We start from the raw sequence: 27,921 nt of genomic DNA, 5'->3' as shown, positions 1-27,921 counted from the left end.
AGACATGAGGACAAGGGCAGGGAGGCAGAGGGGTACTCGGGCTGGGAGACTTGGGCTGGGAGACAGGGGACCAGGGCCAGGAGGCAGAGGAGTACCTGGGCCGGGAGACGGGGGGACCAGGGCCTGAAGGTAGACAATGGGTCCAGGTCCACGAGGTAGAGGGGACCCAGGGCGAGGATGGAGAGAGACTCAAGGGTCTGGAGGTAAAAGGAGACCAGTGCCTGGAGACACTGAGGGACCAGGGCCGGGAGGCAGAGGGGGACCAGGGCAGGGCGGCAGAGGGGTACCTGGGCTGGGAGGCAGAGGGGGACCAGGGCTGAGAAACAGGGGGGACCAGGGGCTGGAGGTAGAGGGGGAGCAGTGTGGGGATGCAGCTTGGGATCATGGCGGGAAGGCAAAGGGGGACAAGAGCCAGGAAGCAGAGGGGTACCTGAGCTAGGAGACAGGGGGAGCAGGGCCGGGTGGTAGAGGGGTTCCAGGGCTGGGATGGAGGGAGACCCATAGGCCTGGAGGTGGAGGGAGACCCAGGCCAGGAGTCAGAGCAGAACCAGGGCCAGGAGGCAGAGGGGTACCTGGCCTGGAGGTAGAGGGAGATCGGGGCCAGGGGGCACAGAGGGACCAGAGCTGAGAGACAGAGGGGGACCAGGACCAGCAGAGGCAGATCAGGTCCAGGAGGCAGAGGGGTACCTGGACCGGGCAGCAGAGGTGGACCAGGGCCGATAAGCAAGGGGAACCAGTGCAGGGAGGTAAAGGGGGAGCAGGGCCGGGAGGCAGATGGGAGACCAGAGACAGGAGGCAGAGAAGGACCAGAGCCACGAGCCTCTGCCAGGGCCAGGAGATGGGGGACCAGGGCCGGGAGGTAGAGGGGACCCAGGGACGGGACGGTGAGTGACCCAAGGGCCTGGAGGTAGAAGTAGACTAGGGCCTGGAGGAAGAGGGGGACCAGGACCAAGAGGAGCGGGGGACCAGGGCAGGCAGGCAGAGGTGGACCCGAGTCAGGAGGCGGGGGGAACCTGGGCAGGGCGGCAGAGGGGGACCAAGGCCAGGAGGCAGAGGGGTACCTGGGCCAGGAGATGGGGAGATCAGGGAGGGAGGTAGGGTAGACCCAGGGCCGGGACAGAGAGAGACCCAAGGGCTTGGAGGTAGAATGAGACCAGAGCCAGGAGGCACAGAGGGACGAGGGCCGGAAGGCAGAAGGGGACCAGGGCCAGGAGGCAGAGGGGTACCTGGGCCAGGAAACAGCGGGACCAGTGCCAAGAAGTAGGGGAGACCAGAGTAGGGAGGTAGAGGGGACCTTGGGCTGGTCTGGAGAGAGGCCCAATTGCCTGAAGGTAGAGGGAGACCAGGACCAGGAGGCACAGAGGATCCAGGGCCAGGAGGCACAGAGGGATCAGGGCCAGGAGGTAGAGTGGGATTAGGGCCTGGAGGCAAAGGAGGACTAGGGCCTGGAAGTAGAGGGGTACCTGGGCCAGGGGACAAGGGGACCAGGTCCAAGAGTCAGAGGGTGACCAGGGCTGAGAGGCTGGGGGGACCAGGGCCGGGAGGTAGATGTGGACCATGGTGGAGAGGCAGAGGGGAATCAAGGCTAAGAGGCAGAGGGGTACCTGGGTCTGGAGACAGGGGACCAGGGATGGGAGGTAGAGGGGACCCAGGGCGGGAGGTACAAGGTGAAGAGGGCTGGGAAGAACTGTGGTACCATGCTGGTAGGCAGAGAGGGATCAGGTCCAGGTGGAAGATAGGGACCAAGGCAGGGAGGTAGAGGGGACTTAGGGCTGGAGGGAGAAGGGGACCAGGGCCAGAAGGCAGAGGGGTACTGGGGCCAGGGGACAGGGGGACTAGGGAAAGGAGGTAGAGGGGACCCAGGGCTAGGAACAAGAGAGTGACCAGGGCCTGGAGGTAAAGGGAGACCAGGGCCAAGAGGGAGTTGGGGGAACAGGGCCGGAAGGCAGAGGGGGACCAGGGCTGGGAGGTAGAATGTTACCTAGGTCCGGAGACAGGGAGACCAGGGCCTGGAGGCAGAGGGGACCCAGGGCCGGGACGGAGAGAAGGGCCAGGCCCAGGAGGTAGAGGGAGATGAGGGCTGGCAGGCACAGGGGGACCAGGGCCAGGAGGCAGAGGGGGACCAGGGCCCGGGGGTACAAGGCGACAAAGGCTGGGAAGAACTGGGGCATCATGCTGGTAGGCAGGGAGGGACTAGGTCCAGGCGGAAGATGTGCTCCAAGGCTGGGAGGTAGAGGTGAACTAGGGCCGGAGGGAGAAGGAGACAAGGGCCGGAAGGTCGGGGGGGGGGGGGCGTGACCAGAGCCAGAAAGTTAAGTGGGACCAGGGTTGAAAGGCAGAGAGGGACAAGGGCTGGGAGGCAGAGGGGTACGCGGGCCTGGAGGTAGAGGGGGACCAGGGTCAGGAGGCAGAGTGGTACCTGGGCCGGGAGACGGGGGACCAGGGTCGGAAGGCAGAGAGGTACCAGGGTCGGGAGGCAGAGGGGGACCAGCGCCTGGTGGCAGAAGGGCACCGGAGGCAGAGGGAGACCAGGTCCAGGAAGCTGAGGGGTCCCTGGGCCAAGAGGCTGAGGGGGATCAGGGCCAGAAGGCAGAGGGGTTCCTGGGCCAGGAGGCAGAGGGGAATCAGGCCCGATAAGCAGGGGGGACCAGGGTACGGAGGCAGAGGCGAACCTAGGCCGGGAGGCAGATGGGGACCAGGGCCGGAAGGCAGAGGGGTACCTGGGCTGTGAGACAGGGGACCAGGGCCACGGGGTAGAGGGGACCCAGGGCTGGGAGGCAGAGGGGTACCTGGTCCGTGATACAGGGAACCAGGGCCAGGAGGTAGAAGGGACCCAGGGCTGGGACGGAGAGAGACCCAAGGGCCTGAAGGTAGAGGGAGATCAGGACCACGAGGCACAGAGGGACCAGGGCCCAGAGGCAGAGGAGGACCAGGGTCGGGAGGCTGGGGGGGACCAGGGCCAGGAGGCGGTTGGGGGGGCAAGGCCAGGAGGAAGAGGGGTACCTGGGCTAGTAGGTAGATGGGGGACTTGAGCTGGGAGGCAGAAGGGGACCAGGGCTGAGAAGTAGGGGGGACAAGGTCAGGGAGGCAGAGGGGGACCAGGGCCGGGAGGCAGAGGGGTACTTGGGCCAGGAGACGGGGGACCAGGGCAGGGAGGCAGCGGGGGACCAGGGCCAGGAGGCAGAGGGGTACCTGGGCCGAGAGGTGGGGCATGACCAGGTCAGAGAGGCAGAGGTTGGCCTGGGCCGGAAATTTGACAGAGACCAGGGCAGGGAGGCAGAGGCGACCAGGGCCGGGAGGCAGAAAAGGACCAGGGCTGGTAGACACGGGGTCCAGGATCGGGAGGTCGAGGGGCCCCAAGGCCGGGACGGAGAGAGACCCAGTGGCCTGGAGGCTCAAAGGGACCAGGGCTGGGCGGCAGAGGGGGACCTGGTTCTGGAGGTAGAGGAGGACTAGGGCCAGGAGGCAGAGCGGTACCTGGGCGGGGAGACTGGGGGACCAGGTTAGGGAGGCAGGGGAGGACCATGGCCAGTAGGCAGAGGGGTACCAAGGCCGGTAGATGGGGGACCAAGGCCAGGAGGCAGAGGGAGACCAGGGCTGGTAGAACAGGGGGACCAGGGCTGGAAGGTAGAGGGGACTCATGGCTGGAATGGAGAGAGACCCAGTGGCCTGGAGGTAGAGGGAAACCATGGCTGGCAGAACAGTGGGACAAGGGCCAGGAGGTAAAGGGGACCCATGACCGGGATGGAGAGAGACCCAATGGCCTGGACGTAGTGGGAGGCCAGGGCCTGGAGGTTCAAAGGAACCAGGGCCGGGAGGCAGAGGGGGACCAGGTCCTGGAGGTAGAGGGGGAACGGGGCCAGGAGGCAGAGGGGTGCCTGGGCTGGGAGATGGGGGAGCAGGGTCGGGAGGCAGAGGGAGACCAGGGCTGGGATGCAGAGTGGGACCAGTGGGGACCAGGGCCGGCAGGCAGAGGGTTACCTCTGCCTCCCTTCCTTTATCACGCCCCTGCTTCTTGGAAGTAAAGTGGAACTAGGGCCTAAAGTCAGAGGGGGACCAGGGGACGAGAGGTGGGGGGGACCAGGACAGGGAGGCAGAGGGGGTCCAGGGCCAGGAGGCAGAAGTGGACCAGGGTGGGGAGGCAGAGGGGGGCCAGGGCATAGTGGCAGTTGAGGACCAGGACCAGGAGGCAGGGGGTACCTGGGCCTGAAGACAGGGGACCAGGGCTGGGAGGCAGATAGTGAATCAGGGCCTGGAGGTTGAGGGACCCAGGGCCGGGAGGCAGAGGGGGACCATGGAAGGGTAGCAGTGGAGGACCAGGGATAGGAGGCAGAGGGGTACCTGGGCCAGGAGACGGGGAACCAGGGCCGGGAGGAAGAGGGGGACCAGGGCCGAGAAGCTGGGGAGGACAATGGAAGGGAGGCTGAGGGGGACCAGGGCCTGGAGACAGAGGGGGACCAGTGCCAGGAGGCAGATGGGTACCTGGGCCAGGAGATGGGGTACAAGGGTCAGAAGGCAGAGTGGGACAAAGGCAGGGAGGCAGAGGGGGACCAGGGCCGGGAAACAGGGACCAGGCCCGGCAGGCAGAGGGGTTCTTCTGCCTCCCTGCCCTTGTCCCCCCCTGTTCTTGGAAGTAAAGGGGAACTAGGGCTGGCACTCACAGGTGAACCAGGGATGTGAGGCAGAGGGGGACCAGGGCAGGGTGGCAGGGGGGACCAGGGCCAGGAGGCAGAGGGGTACCTGTGCTGGGAGACAGTGGGACTAGGGCTGAGAAGTAGAGGGGTACCAGAGCTGAGAGGCAGGGGGCGACCAGGACAGAGAGGCAGAGGCTGGCCAGGGCCAGGAAGCAGGGGAGACCAATCAATCAATCAATCAATCAATCGTATTTATTGAGTGCTTACTATGTGCAGAGCACTGTACTAAGCGCTTGGGAAGTACAAATTGGCAACACATAGAGACAGTCCCTACCCAACAGTGGGCTCACAGTCTAAAAGGGGGAGACAGAGAACAGAACCAAACTACCAACAAAATAAAATAAATAGGATAGAAATGTACAAGTAAAATAAATAAATAAATAAATACATAGAGTAATAAATATGTACAACCATATATACATATATATGTATATATATATATATGTATATATGTATATGGGAAGGCATAGGGGGACCAGGGCCAGGAGGCAGAGGGGTACCTGGGCCAGAAGATAGGGTGACCATAGCTGGGAGGCAGAGGGGGACCAGGGCTGGGAGACAGCAGGACCAGGACCAGGAGGTAGAGGGGACCCAGGGCTGGGAACGAGAGAGTGACCAGGGCCTGGAGGTAGAGGGAGACCAGGGCCTTGGGGCAGGGGGTGACCAGGGCCGGGAGGCAGAGGGGGACCAGTGTGGGGAGGCAGAGGTGGACCAGAGCCAGGAGGTAGAGGGGTACCTGAGTCTGGAGACAGGGGGACCAGGGGCTGGAGGTAGAGGGGACCCAGGGCCGGGACGGGGAAAAGGGCCAGGGCCAGGAGGTAGAGGGTGATGAGGGCTGGCAGGCACAGGGGGACCAGGGCCGTGAGGTTCAAGATGACAATGGCTGGGAAGAACCGGGGCACCATGCCGGTAGGCAGAGGGACCAGGTTTGGGCGGAAGATGGCGACCAAGGCAGGGAGGTAGAGGTGAACTAGGGCTAGAGGGAAAAGGGGACCAGGTCCGGAAGGTCGGGGGGGCGGACCAGAGCCAGAAAGTAAAGTGGGACCAGGGCTGAAAGGCAGAGGGGCACAAGGGAGGGGAGGCAGAGGGGTGACTACAGTCGAGAAGCTTGAAGGGGGGGGACCAGGGCCAGGAGGCAGAGGGGTACCTGAGCCTGGAGGCAGGGGGGGGACCAGGGCAGAGAGGCAGTGGGCGACCTAGGGCCGGAGGGAGAAGGGGAACAGGGCCAGTAGGCAGATGGGGACCAGGGCAGGTAGGTAGAGGGGTACCATGGCCGGGAGGCAGAGGGGTACCTGGACCGGGAAACAGGGGGAACCAGTGCCAGGTGGTAGAGGGATACCTGGGCCAGGAGACAGGGAGACCAGAGTGGGCAGGTAGAGGGGACCCAGGGCTGCAACGGAGAGAAGGACCAGGGCTTTGAGGTCGAGGGAGACCAGGGCCGGGAGGCACAGAGGGACCAAGGCCTGGAGGCGTTCGGTGATCAGGGTGGGAAGGCAGAGGGGTTCTTGGGCCGGGAGACAGGGGGACCAGGCCTGAGAAGCTGAGGGGGCCAAGAGGCAGGGGGCAACCAGGTCAGAGAGGCAGACGTGTACCAGGGCCAGGAGGCAGAGGGGTACTTTGGCCAAGACAGGGGGACAAGGGCAGGGAGGCAGAGGGGGACCAGGGCCAGGAGGCTGAGGGGGACCAGGGCCAGGAGGCCGAGGAGGAGCAGGGTCGGGAGGCTGATGGGGACCAGGGTAGGCAGGTAGAGGGGGACTAGGCCCACAAGGCAGAGTGGTACCTGGGTCGGGAGTCAGAGGACCAGGGCCGGGAGGCAGAGGTGGATCATGGCCATGTCTCTCACTCTCCTTCTCTTCCTCCCCAGATGAGGAGCTTTGAGGACAGTCATCCCATTTTCTTGTCCCGAGCTCTGGCGTATGCCAACTGCCCCAGCCAGATGTGAAATTTGTGGCTGTGCTCTTCCTTGGTGAGTGGGGAGTGGAGGGTGCCGAGGAAAGAAACAAAAAAAAAACCCCCAAACCAACAAAAAACACCTCATGCTGTGGCCTGGCCCCTTTCTTGGCCGGACCCCAGGGGGGGCCCGTCTTGGCTCCTCCTCCCTGCCTCCAGGGACTGGACATGGAAACTGACCAGCGGTAGTCACTCCAGAAAGCAGGTGGACGGATGGATTTGCCGGCTATCCTGGGTCTCCTGGGGACGGGTGCCCCTCGGATTTACACATCCACTTTCGTCCATCTTCTGCATCTGTGTGTCTATCTTTAGTGTATTTCTCTGCCTACCTCAACTGTTAGAATGGAAGTTCCTTGTGGGCAGGGAACATGTCGTGGTGCTGCTGTACATTCCAAGTGCTTAGAACAGTGCATATCACTCATTATAGGCTCAATAAATACTGTTACTCCTCCTCTCCCTTCTCCCATATCTCACCTGTTGGAGGGGCCCGGAAAATGCCACAATAAGCCTTGGGAGCAGCCAGTGGGCTGGTGTGAATCACAAAATGTAGGTTGCCGCTCGGAGTGGTATCAGTAGTTCTTGAGCGCACTGTATTGAATGTTTGGGAGAGTACACCAATAGCACAGTGCACATTACCTGCTCCCAATCAGCCAGTGGATGGAGGATATTTGAATGCTTTTCAGTGTTGGGAATACTACTAATTGCTTGGCAGAGTAGAATGAATAGATGTGAATGTTGCCCTTCGAGAGCTTACACCCTTACACTTAAAAAGCATTAAGTGCTTTTTATGAGCCAGGCACTGTACCAAGTGCTGGGGTAGAGACAAGATAATCAGCTTGGACACAGTCCCTTCCCAATGTGGGGCTCACGGTCTTAATCCCCATGTTACACATGAGGGAACTGAAGCACAGAGAAGTTGTGAAATGACAAAGGTCACATAAAAGACTTGTGGTGGAGCCGGGATTAGAACGCAGGTCCTTATGGCTCCCAGGCTCCATTTTCTATCCACTAGGCCACTTGGGAAAGTGCAACAGTGCTTTGCACATAGTAAGCGCTTCTACAGCCCAGCCCGCACCCTCCGCTCCTCCGCCGCTAATCTCCTCACCGTACCTCGTTCTCGCCTGTCCCGCCATCGACCCCCGGCCCACATCATCCCCCGGGCCTGGAATGCCCTCCCTCTGCCCATCCGCCAAGCTAGCTCTCTTCCTCCCTTCAAGGCCCTGCTGAGAGCTCACCTCCTCCAGGAGGCCTTCCCAGACTGAGCCCCTTCCTTCCTCTCCCCCTCGCCCCCCTCTCCATCCCCCCATTTTACCTCCTTCCTTTCCCCACAGCACCTGTATATATGTATATACGTTTGTACATATTTATTACTCTATTATTTTACTTGTACATATCTATTCTATTTATTTTATTTTGTTAGTATGTTTGGTTTTGTTCTCTGTCTCCCCCTTTTAGACTGTGAGCCCAATGTTGGGTAGGGACTGTCTCTATATGTTGCCAATTTGTACTTCCCAAGCACTTAGTACAGTGCTCTGCACATAGTAAGCGCTCAATAAATACGATTGATGATGATGGATGGGCAAACAAGAAAATCACGGCTCATTTCCTTCCCCCCAGCATGTGCCAGCACCATCACTCCAGAAAGTCCGCTGCTCTCTGACCAGACTTAGAAAGCCTTTCCCAGAGTGAGTCCCAAACGTAGAAACTTTCCTTCTCTCCCGCTCTCTCTTCTCTCACCATGCTCTGTGCTTCCTCCTCTGTCTTGCTTTTCTCCGCCATTCGCCTTTCTGAATGCTTGCCCTCTGGGCCTCTAGCAGCTATTTCCCCTTAGACTCTCAGCTCATTATGGGCAGGGAGATGTGTCTACTCATTCTTTAGGACTATATTGCCCTATATTGTTCTTCTGATGGCTCCCAGCCAGTGGGAGAAGAAGCCTAGGAGGACGAGGCAGCATCAGGACGGTCCTTGGGCCCCAGGTCCGGAGCAGTGCGGTTGCCTTGGGTCATGCCTTTGGTTCCGGGCCCAGAAGAATGGAGATATCTGATCCAGGCCCCAGAAATCCAGGTGAGGGAAGGAGGCTCAGTGGGCCCAGCTCTGCTCCAAAAGCCCCCTCTTTTGCTCTGGCCACCTCCGGGATTAAGGAGGCCAGGATGGGCATGGAACCTAACCCCAGGACTCCAGGACAGTGGGAACTGGACCGAGCCAGAGGCAAAACTCTACCTCTTTCCCGGGCTGGGCCCACCTTTCCTTCAGCCAGCGGAGTGGTAGGAGTTGGGGGCTGAGACTGAACCTCCACTGGAGTCTGGGGATGGGCCAGGGAGGTGGAGACCCGCCAGCCCTGGATGGCTCAGCCCCCAGGCTTCTGGGATTCTGCTCCTCAGGCCCCTTGGCCACAGGCTAGAAGGGTAGATTTTTCCTACTGAGCATGGTGGGGTCCAGAGTGGGGAGGAAGTTCAAGGGGGAGGAGGACTGGGAGGTGGGGGAGGTGTCAAAGAGCTCCTGGGCCAGAAGGCTCTGAGAGGCTGGAAAGGAGATTCATGAGGCAGTATGGGTGGGAATGGAACCTTCCCAACCCTGTTTTTGGGGGTGGGGTTGTGGGGGCAACGGTATGCAGGGGACAGGGGGAGAAAGACCAGATCTTGGCACAGAACACGGCCAGAGGCAGAGCAAGCAGCCAGGTTCCCCTAGGCAGGTTGAGCCTCCATCCCCGCTCTGGAAGCAGGAATGAAGAGAACTTGGACTCAAGTCAAATATGGAAGGCAAGATTTCAAACAATTCAGCTTTTTTAAAAAAGGGAAAACAGTATAAATTTGACAACTTGTTTCAGAATAGGCATCAATGCTCTAATAGCAAAAATCACAGTTATGAAGTTTCATACTGATAGAGAAGCATAGATTTGGGCAAAAAAAATCAGTGGACTTATTTGAATAACTAAATCACATAATACCGTGTATCCTCTTGAAAACAACCATACTAAAGAATAATTTATTAGCTCAAAAACACCTTTTCACTTGATTTAGCAATTCAAATGCTAATTGATGCTATCTTTCCTGAAAATGTCTTTTTGTTATTTTCTCCAGCGAGGGGAGAGAGAGAAACATCCAGAGGGCATGGCCAAGCGATCTCTTCCCTTCACAAAAGCCAGCAGAGGAGAGAGTGGTGGCTTTGTTACGTTCCCCTCCGAATTCAGCTCAGTCCGCCTAGAAATGCTTTGGCAAACAATCGATTGATTCCACGCTTTGGCAGTGTGGAAGCCATGGCACAGGTGCCAGGAGGGTGTGAAAGTGAAGGCTTTAAGCAAGTAAGACAACTATGTCAGTGTGTTTGGGGGCCAGCCAAGACAGGTAACTGGGTCCTCTTTTTTACTAGAAAACCAGGAACCTGCTAGGGCACAAGACTCCTGCTCCTCCCCTCTTGCTTTATACCCAACAAACCAAGTCCACAAGGTCAGGTCAAAGAGTGGCCATTTTAATCTTGAACGGAATAGGTCAAAGCCACGTAAAAGAGTAACAATTTTAAGTCACCTGGGAGGAAACATTAACTTTTGTGGACCCCCACCGAGTACCCTAGAGGAATAACTGGACGCTGGTGTGAGTTCGGAGACTTCAAAACACAGACACATGCGTGCGCACGCCCACACATACGTCCCAAACTGGCTCAAACTGGGACATCCATCTAGTTGGGCATGGAAACCATTTCTACATTTCACAAAGTCCAGTTCCTTCCTCAGGCTTGTGTCATAGGTCTTCTCGCTGTCTGGCAGCACTGTTGCTTTCCTTGGAAGACTTAGACTTGGGGCCTCCCTCCTTCTTCTTTTTCTCTGGCTTGATTTGGTTTCTGTCCTTGTTTCCTCCCCCTTTCCCAGGGTACACCTGGCCCTCCAGGGTGACATCCGCACAACGATCCTGATTGACCAGGAAGTCTTTGATCTCCCATGCGTAGCTCCCATCCCGCAGCATGAAGATGGCCCGATCGGCCCCCACGATGAACCTAGGTGGAAACAGGGTGGCATGAACCTGGGCCCTCAAAACTGTGATGATGACTATGTTGGGGGGCTTTGGGGGAAATGGTAGCTTCAGCACTGAACCAGGACCCACTCTTTACTGGCCTGTTCAGCCACGAGGGAAGAGTCTAAACTCAGCAATTCTCCACTGGTGAGGCTAAATTAGCGTGGATATGAATCGGGATGCTTCTGAAATCATTCTTCCTCTACAGGTTGAGGAAATATGATTCCTCTACTTTTATGTGGTGCTATTGGGTTAAATGGGGAAAATGCCCATGCCTTGTTCCCAAAGTCACTCTTCACTGCACAGGTTGGCATGAAAGCTGGCATTCTTCTGCTTCACTATAGGTTGCAGTACGACCGTTATCTAACTAAGGCGATGAAAACTTACAGTGAGAAATACTCCCACACAGTACTCACTGTTCAGCCTTTAAAGAAGGAACCCCCCCCGAATCTGATCGAGGAGTCCATTTTAAAGGGGCTTATCTGTACAAAAAATAAAACATTTCCCACAAGGGAAAAGTGAGTGAATTTCTGGGAACAGAGCCGTTAGTGCCTCTTTTCCCATTTAATAGTGGAAAATATCAATATTAGGAAAATGTCTACAAGACAAATGTCTATGAGTTCTCGGAGCCAGTTGGCCCGAAACTTTGGCCTGGGCCTGGTAAAGCCTGCCATGTAGAGCCTGGATGCTTTGAGCACTGGGCTCGGGTATGCTTCTGGTGAGACCACAGGTGCCCCAGCAGGGGGATGGAGTTGCACTTAAGCTGAGCCCAGACCTGGTTTCCAGCTTGCCCATTCAAAGCCATCTGGAGAGGATTCTTTTTGGTGATATTTGTTAAGCACTTCCTGTGTGCCAGGCACTGTACTAAGCACTGGGGTAGATACAAGATCAGGTTGGATGTGGTCCATGTGCTTCACGGGACGGTCTTCATCCCCATTTTCCAGATGAGGGAACTGAGGCACAGAGAAGTGACACATCCAAGGTCATACAGCAGACAAGGGGCAGAGCCGCAATTAGAACCCAAGTCCTTCTGACTGCCAGGCCCAGGCTCTAGCCACTAGGCCACTCTGCTTCTCTTGCGCAGAGAGGATGGCCCTCCCACTTTCAAAGGACTATGCAGCTGCCTTCCAACAAACCCTCCTCCCCATAGGATGGACGGGATTGGGACACAGCAGGGGGAGGGTGAAGAGGCAAGACAGAAAGTTGGGGGTATCAGGACCAGTAAGGAATAGCAAGGGGAAATGGATGAAGGTGAGCTGGTATAGGTTACCTTTGCACGTCGTAGTTGGCATTGAAGAGACTTCCCTGCCATAAGCTAGTTATCTCTTCAGTCTCCTTTTCTGTGGGGTTTCCTGACACGGTTGCAAACATCATAAGGGTTTTCCCTTTTTTGGTCATTTTTAATATACTCTCAGGTTTCCCTGGATCGATCTGGGAGAAGTCTATTGGTGCTGATGGTCTTTTATGTTCAGGAAGGTCACCCTCTTCTATGTCATCATCTTTCTGTTTGGAAAGAAAACACAAGCATGCCTTCCATTTTCGTCCATTGCTTACTTCTTTTACCCTAGTAATTGAGAAACAAGGTGAGAAACTGAAGCAGATTGCTTTCAAAACTGAGATCATGTTTATCTGGGAGGCATAGTTGGAAAAAAAAATAGTCTTTGAACTTGAAAACAGCGTTACTGATGGAGAGGGAGAGGGAGAGGGAGAGAGAGAGGGAGAGAGAGAGAGAGGGAGAGAGGGAGAGAGGGAGAGAGGGAGAGAGAGAGGCAGAGAGGGAGAGAGAGGGAGAGAGGGAGAGAGAGGGAGAGAGAGAGAGAGAGACAGAGAGAAAGACACACCTCTAGACTGTAAGCTTGTTATGGACAGGGAGCGGGGCTGCCAATTCTGTCATATTGTACCCTCCCAAGTGCTTAGTACAGTGCTCTGCACATAGTAAGTGCTCAGTAAATACCATCGATTGCTGTTGGACCTACAGGTTCAAAAATACACACACACACACGTGCACATACCTCTGCTGTGCTGTTGTATCTTAGTAGAATTCACGTCTTCACACTAATGCTCCTATTAACCCATTAGTCTTAACATGATTTGCTCCCAAATTCATATGTGGTTTTGAAAGCTTGTCACCTCACCAAAGTTCTGGGGGTGGCGAAAGAGGGGGCTGGGCCAGAGTCGATGACTGAGGGCAGTCCCCATTAAGGAAAAATAAGTCAGGTATGACCACCCCCAATGGTCTTGCTAATGTCTTTACTGACAAAACTGAAATGGCTGACTGTGACTTCCCCCTTCCCCAGAACCACTCTTGCACACTTTGGCCATGGCCAACTCTGAAGAGGAGATCTCTTGACTGCTTTCAACATCTACCCCCTTTGTTTGTGACTCCAACCCCATCCCCTCTCACCTTCTAAAAAGCACTGGCCCCACAGTTCTCTGCTCCCAACTCTGGTGGCTCCTTCCCTTCTGCCTTCAAACATGTTCCCATCTCCCCTAGTTGTAAAATAAAAAAAAACTTTTCTTCTGGATTTTACCCTCCAAATATCACCCAATCACCCTCTTCCTGTTTCTGTCCAACTCGTTGAATTAACTGTCCACGCCTGCTGACTCTCTTTCCAACTTCCTTCTTGAACCCCCTACACCTTCTTCACTTGACCCGCTGAGAACACTCGCATGTTCTCTCATGTTCCTTCTCTCTCTCTCTCCCTCTCACATCACCAATGACTGCCTACCCTGCCCAGTCCAACATGAAGTATTGCATCCCCCTTATCCTACTTCCCCTTATCTGTAACTTATTTTAGTGTCTGCCTGTACATAAGCTTTTTCAGGTCAGAGATGACTACTAATTTCTACTGAATTGTTATTGTTATTATATTTGTTAAGTACTTACTATGTGCCAGGTATTGTTCTAAGCGCTGGGGTAGATACAAGCCAATCAGGTCAGACACAGTCCCTGGCCCGTGAGGGGCTCAGCAGACGAGTGGTGGGGACAGGATTGGAATCCATGACCTAACTCCCGGGCCCATGCTCTAGCCACTGTGCCATGCTGCTTCTCTGCCCAGGTCCTTCTGACTCCCAGGCCTGGGCTCAATCTACTAGGTCACGCTGCTTCTCAAGTGGTAATCTCCAACCGGTACTAACTTCTACTGGCCTAACAGGCTAGGGCCAATGGTAAAAGGCTATTGATTAAGAACAGAGACATAGAGAGGTAAGACACGACAAGCCAAAGAGTTATCATGATAAAGTTTAAACTTGAAAGTTCCTGAAGGATACAGGAAACAGTCTAGCAAAGCTTTGTGGCAAAGGTAAATTCTAGTGGAGACAATAGCTGCATGCAAAAGGTTAAATCCCTGAGAAGTAGCATGGCGAGGATAGAGGATAGAGCCTGGGTGTCAGGTCATGGGTTCTAATCCCCACTCCACTTGTCTGCTGTGTGACCCTGAGCAAGTCACTTCACTTCTCTATGCCTCAGTTGCCTCCTCTGTAAAATGGGGGATTGAGACAGTGAGCCCAATGTGGGATGGGGACTGTGTCCAACCCAATTTGCTTGTATCCACCCCAGCACTTAGTACAGTGCCTGGCATATAGTACTTAACAAATACATTATTATAAATTGGGGCCTGTTTTCCCTCTTTGATTCTTCTACCGTAAGATATTGAAAAATGCACTTAATAGGCATTGGCAACTCCTAAATTCAGAAGGGTTTGGGGTAAATAATAATTGTTGTACTTGTTAAGCTCTTTTGTGTCTAGCATTGTTCTAAAAGTTGGGGTAGATATAAGATAATCAAGTTGGGCATAGACCCTGACCCACATGGGGCTCAGTCCTCAACGTCATTTTATGAAGTAAAAGGCCGAGAGAAGTGAAGTGACTTGCCCAAGGTCACACAGCAGACAACTGGCGGAGTTGGAATTAGAACCCAGGTCCTTCTGACTCCCAGGCCCGTGCTCTATCCGCTAAGCCACGCTGCAATTCAAAAGGAAGCATGATGGGGGTATTAGGAACCTGGATCTGTGTCTTTTAAGGATGAGGATTTATCCCACCCTCAGTCCCATAGCACTTGTGCACTTATCTGTACATTATTTATATTAATGTCTGTCTCCCCCTCATAAGCTTGTTGTGGACAAGGTATGTGTCTAACAACTGCTTTGTATTATACTCTCCTATGAGCTTAGCACAGTGCTCTACACAGAGTAAGTGCTTCAAAAATACCACTGATTGATAGGGTAGTGACTAGACAAGGCTCAAAAAAGACCAAGAAAGAGCACAGCTGAAATCCCTCCAGGGTTTTGAAATTTTCCGTTGTTCAGCTGTGAAATTTTAAACACTGTACTGCCACTGATCCTTGGCCTTTGGTGGTCACCTAATTCATCTTGCAACAGCCTTTCTCTTGCTCCGGCTTCTGTTAGTCAACCAGTGCTTTGGAACTAAGCTCGTTATGGGCAGGGAACTTGTCTGCCAATTCTGTTAAACTGAACTCTCCCAAGCGCTTAGTACAGCGGTCTGCACACAGTAAGCGCTCAACAAATCTCAGGACTGTAAGCTCGTTATGGTCAAGGAACGTGTCTACCAACTGTTGAACTGTACTCTCCCAAGGGCTTAGTACAGTGCTCTGCACACACTAAGCGCTCAATACATCTCTAGACTGTAAGCTTATTATGGGCAGGAAATGTGTCGACCAACTCTGTTGCTCCCCCAAGCCCTTAGTAATAATAATTCATTTATTCAATCGTATTTATTGAGCACTTATTGTGTGCAGAGCACTGTACTAAGCACTTGGGAAGTACAAGTCGGCAACATATAGAGACAGTCCCTACCCAACAACAGTCTCACAGTCTAGAAGGGGGAGACAGAGAACAAAACAAAACATGGAGACAGGTGTCAAAATAATAATAATGTTGGTATTTGTTAAGTGCTTACTATGTGCCACGCACTGTTCTAAACATTGGAGTAGATACAAGGTAATGAGGTTGTCCCACGTGGGGCTCACAGTCTTCATCCCCATTTTACAGATGAGGTCACTGAGGCACAGAGAAGTGAAGTGACTTGCCCGAGGCTACACAGCAGATGAGTGGCGGAGCCGGGATTGGAACCCACAGCCCTCTGACTCCCAGGCCCAACTTCTATCTATCCTCTGTACCATGCTGCTCTGCACTCGGTAAACGCTCAATAAATCTCTGGACTGTAAACTTGTTATGAGCAGGGAACATGTCTACCACCTCTAACAATAATAATAATAATGGTATTTGTTAAGCGCTTGCTATGTGCCAAGCACTGTTCTAAGCACTGGGATAGATACAAGATTATCAGGTTGTCCCACTTTGGGGCTCATAGCCTTGATCCCCATTTTACAGATGAGGTAACAGGCACAGAGAACTTAAGTGACTTACCCAAAGTCACACAGCTGACAAGTGATGGAATCATAATTAGAACCCACAACCTCTGACTCCCAAGCCCGTATTCTTTCCGCTAAGCCACGCTGCTTCTCCACAATATTACTGTATTGTGACCTGCATACAGTAAGCGCTCAATAAATCTCTGGACTGTAAATTTATGGGCAGGGAACATGCCTACCAACTGTTATACTTTGCTCTCCCAAGCACTTAATACAGTGATCTACACACAGTAAGTACTCAATAAATCGTCAGACTACATATTTGTTATGGCCAGGGAACTTGTCTACCAACCCAGTTATACTGTAGTCTCCCAAATGCTAAGTACAGCGTTCTGCACAGAGTTATCACTCGACTCTCTATCTGTTGCCGACTTGTACTTCCCATGCGCTCGGACCAGTGCTCAGAACACAGTAAGCGCTCCATAGATACGATTGAATAAATGAATAAAAACCCTCGATGAATGGTATTTATTAACTAATAAGGATTACTAATGAAGTCCCAGGGCAGAGGGGAGACTGGGGGGGTCTCACGGTCCAGGCCCCCACCCTTCTTCTGCCCTAAACGGGCCTGGGGGCCCTAGTCGAGGGGTGGGGTGGGATGGGAGGGATTCATTCATTCAATCGCATTTATTGAGCGCTTACTGTGTGCAGAACACTGTACTATTTGCTTGGGAAGTACAAGTTAGCAGCATATTGAGACGGTCCCTACCCAACAATGGGCTCACAGTCTAGAAAATGGGGGAGGAGGGGTGTGTGCAGCAACAGCGTGGCTCAGTGGAAAAAGCCCGGGTTTAGGAGTCAGAGGTCATGGGTTCTAATCTCGACTCCGCCACTTGTCTAATGTGTGTCACCTGGATATATGTATATATGTTTGTACAAATTTATTACTCTATTTATTTTACTTGTACATATGCATTCTATTTATTTTATTTGGTTTATATGTTTTGTTTCGTTGTCTGTCTCCCCCTTCTAGACTGTGAGCCCGCTGTTGGGTAGGGACCGTCTCTATATGTTGCAAACTTGTACTTCCCAAGCGCTTAGCACAGTGCTCTGTATACAGTAGGCGCTCAATAAATACGATTGAATGAATGAATGAATGAAAGTGTGACTCTGGGCAAGTCACTTAATTTCTCTGGGCCTCAGTTACCTCATCTGTAAAATGAGGATTAAGGCTGTTAGCCCCATGTGGGACAATCTGATTACCTTGTATCCCGCCCAGCGCTTAGAACAGTGCTTTGCACATAGTAAGCGCTCAACAAATGCCATCATTATTATTATTATTATTATCGGGGGGGGGGTCGGGGGCCGTGGTCAGGGGTCCGGGCAGGGCGCCACCGACCTCCCACTGCTCCAGGAGGCGCGCCATGTCGGCATCGTTGTAGTCGCGGATGTCTTTCTTCTTGGGGGCCCGCGGCGACTTCGGGGCCGGGGCCGGGGCCGGGGCCGGGGCGGCGCTCGGGTCCCCGGGGGCGGCGTTGGAGGCGGCGGGGAGCAGCAGATCGCAGACACAGAGCAGGAGGAGGAGAAGCGACACGACCACGCGGGCTCGGCGGGACGCCGCCATCTTCTGCCCGCCTCAGGCCGCCCGGCAACGCCGAGGGAGGGGGAGGGGGAGGGGGCGGGGACTCCGCTGCTCCGACCCCCTCGGCACGGGAGGCCCCCGCTCTGTCCCGCCTCCGCACTTTCAAGTCTGACGGCAGCCACGCCCCTCCCCCCTCTTCCCTTCTCCACGCAGCCACGCCCACTTTCCCTCCGACCGCCTTCTTCCAGCCACGCCCACCTCCACACATCCACGCCCACTTCCTCTCCAACCGCCTGACGCCAGCCACGCCCCCTCCCCCGCCCGCCTCCACACGCACGCGCGCGCACACACACACACACACACACACACACACACGCGCGCGCGCACTTTCCCGCCTGCCGCTACCCACGCCCCCCCACACAGACACGCCCACTTTCCCTCCCACCGCCTTCCTCCAGCCACGCCCCCTCTACGGAGACACGCCCACTTCCCCTCCCGCCTCCTGCACCAGCCACGCCCCCTCCACCTTCCCCCCCCCCCGCTCGCCTCCACACAGACACGCTCACTTTCCCTCCCGCCCCAGCCACGCCCCTTCCCCTTCCCGCCCGCCTCCACTCAACCACGCCCACTTTCCCTCCCGCCTCCACTCAGCCACGCCCACTTTCCCTTCCCCGTCTGCCGCCAGCCACGCCCTTTCCCCCTCCCCCGTCCCCTTCCACTCAGCCACGCCCAGTTTCCCCATCCGCCTCCACACAGACACGCCCACTTTCCCTCCCCCATCCCCCAGCCCGCTTCCACACCCACTTTCCCATCCGCCTCCACACACTTTCCCTCCTTTCTCCACACAGCCACTTCCCTCCTTCCTCCACACAGCCACGCCCGCTTCCCCTCCCGACCGCCTCCTCACAGTCACGCCCGCTTTCCCTCCCCTGCCTGCTTCCAGCCACGCCCCTTTCCCCTTCCCGCTTCCAATCAGCCCGTCCCCTTTCCCTCCTGCCTCCTCACAGCCACGCCCCATTTCCCTCTCCCGCCTCCACACAGCCACGCCCACTATCCCTCCCCTCCCCTACCCTCCTCCACTCAGCCACACCCACTGTCATTCATTCATTCATTCAATCGTATTTATTGAGTGCTTTCTGTGCGCAGAGCACTGTACTAAGCGCTTGGGAAGTACAAGTTGGCAACATATAGGGACGGTCCCTACCCAACAGCGGGCTCACAGTCTAGAAGGGGGAGACAGACAACGAAACAAAACATATAAACCAAATAAAATAAATAGAATAAATATGTACAAGTAAAATAAATAAATAGAGTAATAAATATGTACAAACATATATACGTATATACAGGTGCCGTGGGGAGGGCTGTCCCCATCCGCCTCCACCCCGCCCCCTCCTCCTCCAAACGGCCTCCGGCTGCGTGCCCCGCCCCCTTCCATGCGGCCAACTCGAACTGCTTGCGTCCATCCACCCGAGCGCTTAATACAGTGCCTGCCACACGGTAAGCGCTTAACAAATACCACAGTCATTATTATCATTAGTTCCCTCATCTAAAATGGGGAATACTTTAATAAATTAAAACGTAATACTTTGAGACCGAAGAGGGACATGGATGACGTCCAACCTCCTTCCCCTCCCCACAGCCCTTGTATATGTATCTGTACATTCATTCATTCAATCGTATTTATTGAGCTCTTACTGTGTGCAGAGCACTGTACTAAGCGCTTGGGAAGTACAAGTTGGCAACATATAGAGACGGTACCTACCCACCAGCGGGCTCACAGTCTAGAAGGGGGAATTTATTACTCCATTTTACTTGTACATATTTACTATTCTATTTATTTTGTTAATGATGTGCATAGAGCTTTAATTCTATTTGTTCTGACGATTTTGACAGCCGTCTGCATGTTTTGTTTTGTTGTTGGTCTCCCCTTTCTAGACTGTGAGCCCGTTGTTGGGTAGGGACCGTCTCTATATGTTGCCGACTTGTACTTCCCACGTGCTTAGTACAGTGCTCTGCACACAGTAAGTGCTCAATAAATACGATTGAATGAATGAATGATCAGCTTGTAGCTTTCCCAGCGCTTAGAACAGTTCCTGGCACATAATAAGTGCTCAACAAATATCATTAAAAAAGAAAACAAAAAAAACCCACTAGCATCTGTAACTTTCTAAAGCTGTGCTGACCCTCAGAGGTATTGCTTGACACCTCCTCTAGACTACAAGCTTGTTGTGGGCAGGGAATGTGTCTGTTTAGTGCGGTATTGTCATCTCCTAAGCGCTTAGTACAGTACTGTGCTTATAGTAAGCTCAATAAATTCGATTGACTGACCCCAGCGCTTAGTACAGTGCCTGATACATGGTAAGCGCTTAACAAAATACCATCATTATCTTTATTGCTGAATTGTACTTTCCAAGCACTTGGTAAAAGTGCTCTGCAAACAGTAAGTGCTCAATCTTCATCCCCATGTGACAGATGAGGTTACTGAGGCCCAGAGAAGTGAAGTGACTTTCTCAAGGTCACAAAGCAGACAAGTGGCAGCACTGGGATTAGAGCCCAGGTCCTCCTGACACCCAGGCCTGTGCTCTCTCCACTAGGCTACGCTGCTTCTAGGCTGATAAACTGACTTCTTTCCCTGAGACTCAGGTATTTTTGCTACTTTCTGTAAACTGAGCATGTCTTGGTCAGGTTTAGGTTAGAGAAGCAGCCTGGCTCAGTGGAAAGAGCACGGGCTTGGGAGTCAGAGGTCATGGGTTCAAATTCTGGCTCCACTTTTCAGCTGTGTGACTTTGGGCAAGTCACTTCACTTCTCTGTGCCTCAGTTACCTCATCTGTAAAACGGGGATGAAGACTGGGAGCCCCACGTGGGACCACCTGATCAGCTTGTGTCCTCCCCAGTGCTTAGAACAGTGCTTTGCACATAGTAAGCGCTTAACAAATGCTATCATTAATTAATTAATATGATTGAATGAATGAATGATTATTATTCACACCTCCTTCCACGAGCACTGCACGCTTCCTCCCTGTGCAACCACCATAGCCCCAACCCCAGATCCACAGACCACAGTGGCTGGGTGGTCTGTGGTGGCCCGGGACCCGGCCTGGACCGGCCCGGCCTCCTGTCACAGCCCCTGGTCGGAGGCAGGGTTTCCGCCCTCAGGCCCCGCTGATGACCCCTGGCCCTTTTAGCCGGGGTCTCGGCTTCCTGCCAGGGGGCACAGAGGGAAGGGCCCATCTGTCATTTTCTCCCCCTTGCTCTCTGCCACGTGGTGCCTTGCTCTCTGGCGCCCTGGTCTCATGGGACAAGGAAAAGCTGAGGGTCCTCGGGACTCTCCCTCTTCCCCTTTAGACTGTAAACTCGTTGTAGGCAGGGAATGTATCTGTTGTGTCATTTATTGTACTCTCCCAAGCGCTTAGTATAGTGCTCTGCACACAGTAAGCATTCATTCCATGTTTCCCCTCTCAAGAACCTCCAGTGGCTGCCCATCCGCCTCCGCCTTAAACAAAAACTCCTCACCATTGGTTTTAGAGCACTCTATCACCATTAGAATCATGGGTTCTAAGCCCAGCCCCACCACATGTCTGCTGTGTGACTGTGTGACCTTGGGCAACTCACTCCACTTCTCTGTGCCTCAGTTACCCCATCTGTAAAATGAGGATTGAGACTATGAGCCTCATGTGGGACATGGACCGTGTCCGATTTGATTTATGTGTATCCACCCCAGCTCTTAGGACAGTGCCAGGCACATAGTAAGTGCTTAACAAATACCATCATTATTATTATTATTGTCCCCTCCTATGTCACTGTACCTCAGTCTCACCTATTTCGCTGCTGACCTCTCACCAATATCCTGCCTCTGGCCTGGCTGACCTTGAGCAAATCACTTATCCTATTCCTCCGTGATTGCTATATCAGTCTCCTTGCTGACCTCCCTACTTCACTCTGCTGCTGGGTCATTTTTCTACAGAAACATTCACGAGATGTTTCCCCACTCCTCAAGAAACTCCAGTGGTTGTCCATCCACCTCCAAACAAAAACTCCTCACCATTGTTTTTAAAGTACCCCATCACCTTGTCCCCTCTCACCTCACCTCGCTGCTCTCCTACTCCAACCCAGCCCACACACTCCACTCCTCTAATGCTAACCTTCTCACTGTACCTCGATCTTGTCTACCTCACCACAAACTTCTTCCACACATTCTGCTTCTGGCCTGGAATGCCTTCCCTCCTCATATCTGACAGTCAATTACTATGTCCAACTTCAAAGCCTTATTGAAGGCCCATCTCCTTCAAGAGGCCTTCCCTGACTAAGCCCGACTTTTCTCTTCTCCCACTCCTTTCTGCGTCTCCCTGACTTGCTCCCTTTACTCGATCCCCTTCCCCGCCCCACAGCACTTATGTCCATAACAGTAACTTATTTATATTAATGTCTGTCTCCTGCTCGAGACTGTCAGCTCACTGTGCACAGGGAATGTGTCTCTTTTTTGTTGTATTGCACTCTCCCAAGTGATTAGTACAGTGCTCTGCACACAGTAAGTGCTCAGTAAATACGATTGACTGACTGATTGACTGAAGCTAACGCCCTCATGGAACCTGTTACCTGCATCATTGTTTGCAGTTGAGGAAATTCCTGGACATAGGGAGTCAGGGAGTAAAAAACAGAACACCCCAAGAGAAACGGACTTTTTACAGTTGATTATTAAGAAAGATTCTTAGGGTCTGTCGCGCACCTGCGGGGTGGCCTGGGACCTTAGCAGTGAGCAGCCGTGGCCCACAGCCATAAGTCGCACTGAGAGATAGATTTATCTCTATTGCTGTATCGTACTTTCCGAGAGCTTGGTACAGTGACCTGCGCACAGTGAGCACTCAGTAAATATGGTTGAATTAATTGAATGAATGAATGAAGAGATGGGTAAGACTGAGGACGCTGGTGCTCTCTGGTGGTTGGATGAGAATGGTTAAAAAAATAATAATAATAAAAAATGGTATTTGTTAAGCACTTACTATGTGCCAGGCACTGTACTAAGCGCTGGGTTTAGTGGAGCCTGATCAGTAAGTCAGTCAATTGAGCGCTTACTCTGTGCAGAGCCCTGTACTAAGGATTTAGGAGAGGTCAATAGAACACGTAATCCCACCCCAGCCCACGAGACACCCGGGCGCTAGCCACTAGGCCATGCTGCTTCTCACCCGGGGGGGGCCTGGGATCACTTGGGAAAGTGTCCCTCAGTTTCTGCTTCCGGACCTGGGTTTTAATCCCAGCCCCATCCCTTGTCTGCTCTGTGACCTTGAGCAAGTCACTTCATTTCTCTGGGCCTCCGTTGCCTCATCTGTGGGGTGGGGGTTGGGACCGTGGGCCCTGTTTAGGGCAGGAACTGTGTCCAACCTGACTGGCATGGATCTGCCCCAGCACCTGGTTCAGTGCCTGACACATAGTAAGCAATTAATACTATATATTCTCCCCCCTTCTAGACTGTGAGCCCATTGTAGGGTAGGGATTGTCTCTATTGGTTGCCAAATTGTACTTTCCAAGCACTTAGTGCAGCGCTCTGCACACAGTAAGTACTCAAAAAATACAACTGAATGAATTGAATGAATCAAAGGTAAGAGTTAGAACACCAGTGGCTTGTTACTTAGTTACATCTCCCACTGAGAAACAATAGTTGCTAGTGTGTAAGCTCTTTGTGGGCTGTGAACATTAATAATAATAGTTATGGTATTTGTTAAGTGATTACTATGTGCCAGGCACTGTACTAAGTGATGAGATAGATTCAAGCAAATTGGGATGAACACAGTCCCTGACCCCTATGTAGCTCACAGTCTCAATCCCCATTTTACAGATGAGGTAGCTGAGGTACAGAGAAGTCTGAAGTGACTTGCCCAAGGTCACACAGCAGACAAGTATTGGAGCCGGAATTAGAACCCTTGACCTTCTGACTCCCAGGCCTGTGCTCTATCCACTAGGCCGTATCACTTCTGTACTTCCAGGTGCCTAGTACAGTGTATGGCACAAAGTGAGCACTCAACTAATACTACTATTACTACTACAACTACTACTACTACCTCTACTGGAGAAGCTGCCCTTGAAGATAGGAAGGTTTAGCGCTTAGTACAGTGTGTTGTACACAGTAAACTCTCAATACAGATGAATGGTAGATTGTTTAGCTTTGGTGTGGGGAGAAATTGGGAAGAAAGTGAGAGAGGGCTATCAATCAATCCTTCTAGACTGTGAGCCCACTGTTGGGTAGGGACTGTCTCTATATGTTGCCAACTTGTACTTCCCAACAGCTTAGTACAGTGCTCTGCACACAGTAAGCTCTCAATAAATATGATTGAATGAATGAATAAATCAGTCAATCCCTCAATCGATAAATGGCATTTATTGAGCACTTAAAAGCTTACAGTCTAGTTTGGGGAGATAGACATTAAAATGAATTACAGGTAAAGGAAGCAATAGAGAATAAGGATATGAACAGAAGTGCTGTGGGGTTGGGGTGAGTAGGGGTATAGTGATGCAGAAGGGAGGGGGAATTGGGATGAAGAGATGAGAGAAGCAGCTTGGTGTATTGATAGACCACAGGCCTGGGAATCAGAAGGAGTTGGATTCTAATCCCAGCTCTGCCATTTGTCTGCTGTTTAAACCTGGTGTGGGCAGGGATTGCTGAATTGTACTTTCCAAGTGCTTAGTACAGTGCTCTGCACACTGTAAGTGCTCAATAAATATGATTGAATGAATGAATGAGCTAGGACACGTCACTTCATTTATCTGTGCCTCAGTTACCTCATCTGTAAAATGGGGATTGAGACTATGAGCCTCATGTGGGACATGGACTGTGTCCAACCTGACCATCTCGTATCTACCTCGGCACTTAGAACAGCACATATTGTAAGCCCTTAACAAACACCATAAAAGACAGAGAGAGACTTTAGTCGGGGAAGGCTTTCTGGAAGAACTGATCATTTAGTAGGGCTTTGAAGATGGGGAGAGCACTATCTGGTAGATGTGAAGGAGGAGGGAGCTCAGGAAGGAGGGAGGCAAGGAGTTCATTCATTCAATCGTATTTATTGAGTGCTTACTGTGTGCAGAGCACTGTACTAAGCACTTGGGAAGTACAAGTTGGCAACATATAGAGACAGTTCCTACCCAACAGTGGGCTCACAGTCTAGAAGGGGGAGACAGAGAACAAAGCAAAACATATTAACAAATAAAATAAATAGAATAAATATGTACAAATAAAATAAATAAATAAATAGAGTAATAAATACATACAAACATATATACATATATACAGGTGCTGTGGAGAGGGGAAGGAGGTAAGGCGGGGGGGATGGGGAGGGGGAGGAGGGAGAGAGGAAGGAGGGGCTCAGTCTGGGAAGGCCTCCTGGAGGAGGTCAGCTCTCAGTAGGGCTTTGAAGGGAGGAAGAGAGCTAGCTTGGCCGATGTGCGGAGGGAGGGCATTACAGGCCAGGGGGATGACGTGGGACGGGGGTCGACGGCGGGACAGGCGAGAACGAGGCACGGTGAGGAGATTAGCGGCAGTGGAGCGGAGGGTGTGGGCTGGGCTGTAGAAGGAGAGAAGGGAGGTGAGGTGGGTGGGGGGCGAGGTGATGGAGAGCCTTGAAGCCGAGGAGTTTTTACCTGATGCATAGGATGATTGGTAGCCACTGGAGATTTTTGAGGAGGGGAGTAACATGCCCAGAGCATTTCTGGACAAAGACAATCCGGGCAGCGGCATGAAGTATGGATTGAAGTAGGGGGAGACAGGAGGATGGGAGATCGGAGAGAAGGCTGATACAGTAATCCAGACGGGATAGGATGAGAGCTTGAATGAGCAGGGTAGCGGTTTGGATGGAGAGGAAAGGGGCGGATCTTGGCAATGTTGCGGAGGTGAGACCGGTAGGTTTTTGTGATGGATTGGATGTGAGGGGTGAATGAGAGAGCGGAGTCGAGGATGACACCAAGGTTGCGGGCTTGTGAGATGGGAAGGATGGTAGTGCTGTCAACACTGATGGGAAAGTCAGGGAGAGGGCAGGGTTTGGGAGGGAAGACAAGGAGTTCAGTCTTGGACATGTTGAGTTTTAAGTGGCGGGCAGACATCCAGGTGGAGATGTCCTGAAGGCAGGAGGAGATGCGAGCCTGGAGGGAGGGAGAGAGAGCAAGGGCAGAGATGTAGATTTGGGTGTCATCAGCGTAGAGACGATCGTTGAAGCCGTGGGAGCGAATGAGGTCACCAAGGGAGTGAGTGTAGATTGAGAACAGAAGGGGACCAAGAACTGACCCTTGAGGAACCCGTACAGTAAGGGAATGGGAGGGGGAGGAGGAGCCCACAAAAGAGACTGAGAATGAACAGCCAGAGAGATAAGAGGAGAACCAGGAGAGGACGGAGTCTCTGAAGCCAAGGTTGGATAGCGTGTTGAGGAGAAGGGGGTGGTCCACAGTGTCGAAGGTAGCTGACAGGTCGAGGAGGATTAGTATAGAGTATGAGCCGTTGGATTTGAGAGGGCAGTTTCCATGGAATGTAGGGGACGGAAGCCAGATTGGAGGGGGTCGAGGAGAGAGTTGTCATTGAGGAGTTGACAGTGAGAGAGACAAGAGCGAGGTACAGTAAGTAGGCTAGTGTCAGAGAAGAGAAGTGTGTGGTCTGGGTTGCAGGGCGAGAGGAGTGAGGACTGGAAAAAGGGAGGGAGCCGATTGAGTGTTAGGAGACAAAGTGAAAAAAGGATGAAAGTGGAGAAACAAAGATGAAATAGTTGGGTTGCAGTGAGATTAGTTGGAGACCCTCCTGAACTCTAGTCAAAGGATTCATAATATGGATTTCGGCACTTAGAACAGTGTTTGGCACCTAGTAACCACTTAACAAATACCATCATTATTATTAGAGGGGGAGACAGACATTAATATAAATAAATAAATTCCAGATATGTGCATAAGTGATATGGGGCTGGGAGTGGGGATGAAACATAGTAAGTGTTTAACAAATACCATAAGAAAAATTATTAAAAAATAATTGGGCTAGTTTAAACCCTCCTTTACCTATTTATCCTGGTCATCTGCTTGTTAGTCGGGGAGGTGAGCAGGATTCAAGCTTTGAGGAGCCATGTAACCAAGAAGGGAGAGAAAAGATTGAGATCTCTCCTCCCTAAGACAATCTCAGTTCCAGAATGCTGCCTGGGAGGACTGCACTCACGTTTAAACTATTGGCCTGGAAGGGGACACTGCTCCTCACTGGAAAGACTAACCCAAGATAGTTGCCACTGAATCCAGTGTCATTCTGGGACGCCTGTGCCAGTGTGGTCAGAACCTGCCAGACTCATGTCATTCCAGTGTATGCTGCACATCAAGCGGCCTGTAATGAATTTCCAATAAAGAGTGCCTGGTGAACAGAAACTTCTCACCATCAGCTTTAAAACAGTCCACCCCTTTGCCCCCTCCTGCCTCACCTCGTTGCTCTCCTACTACAACTCAGTCCTCATACTTTGCTCCTCTAATGCTAACCTTCTCACTGTACCTTGGTCTCATCTCTGGCCACCCACCACTGGCCCCTCGTCCTACCTCTGGCCTGGAACATCCTTGAACATCCTCCCAGTGTCTTCACATCTGACAGACAATGACTTTCCCTGGCTTCAAAGCCCTATTGAAGGCCCATCTCCTCCAAGAAGGCTTCCCTGACTGAACCCTCCTTTCCTCTTCTTCCACTCCCTTCTGCCTCACCCTGACTTGTTCCCTTTATTCACCCTCTTTTCCAGCCCCACAGTATTTATGCCCATTTCTGTAGTTTATTTATTTCTACTAGTGTAGAAATAGAGAAGCAGCGTGGCTCAGTGGAAAGAGCATGGGCTTTGGAGTCAGAGGTCATGGGTTCAAATCCCGGCTCCACCAATTGTCAGCTGTGTGACTTTGGGCAAGTCACTTCACTTCTCTGTGCCTCAATTACCTCATCTGTAAAATGGGGATTAAGACTGTTAGCCCCCTGTAGGACAACCTAATCACCTTGTAACCTCCCCAGCACTTAGAACAGTGTTTTGCACATAGTAAGTGCTTAATAAATGCCATTATTATTATTATTATTATTATTATTATGTCTCTCCCTCTTGACTGTAAGCTTCTTGTGGGCTGGGAATGTGTCTTTTTATTGTTGTATTATACTCTTCCAAGAACTTAGTTCAGTGCTCTGCACAAAGTGAACGCTCAATAAATATGATTCACTGACTGATTCCGCTCTGAAAAGACTAAGCCACGTTGGTTGCAGCTGAGTCCAGTGGCATTTCTGGGACGCCTGTGCGAGGGTGGCCAGAACTTGCCAGGCCCATCTCCAGGCCCGTGTCTATCCACTAGACCACATTGCTTCTCTAGGCCTA

At 52.7% G+C, this 27,921-nt stretch overlaps 1 protein-coding gene across 1 annotated transcript; it reads right to left on the bottom strand.

The window, feature by feature from the left end:
- Window positions 1-10,096: 10,096 nt before the first annotated feature.
- MESD (mesoderm development LRP chaperone) lies at window positions 10,097-17,622 on the bottom strand. Its single transcript, XM_038767611.1, has 3 exons — window positions 17,383-17,622; window positions 11,922-12,154; window positions 10,097-10,634 (listed from the first exon to the last, which is right to left on the bottom strand). Exons 1-3 carry the CDS (start codon window positions 17,605-17,607, stop codon window positions 10,382-10,384), a joined length of 711 nt encoding a protein of 236 aa, XP_038623539.1. The 5' UTR covers window positions 17,608-17,622; the 3' UTR covers window positions 10,097-10,381.
- Between the last annotated feature and the right edge of the window lie 10,299 nt (window positions 17,623-27,921).

This window comes from Tachyglossus aculeatus, chromosome 26 (assembly GCF_015852505.1).
Source record: "Tachyglossus aculeatus isolate mTacAcu1 chromosome 26, mTacAcu1.pri, whole genome shotgun sequence".
In the NCBI taxonomy this organism is placed as follows: domain Eukaryota; kingdom Metazoa; phylum Chordata; class Mammalia; order Monotremata; family Tachyglossidae; genus Tachyglossus; species Tachyglossus aculeatus.
The sequence above is the reverse complement of the archived record's forward strand: the minus strand, read 5'-3'. Positions and strand labels throughout refer to the sequence as shown.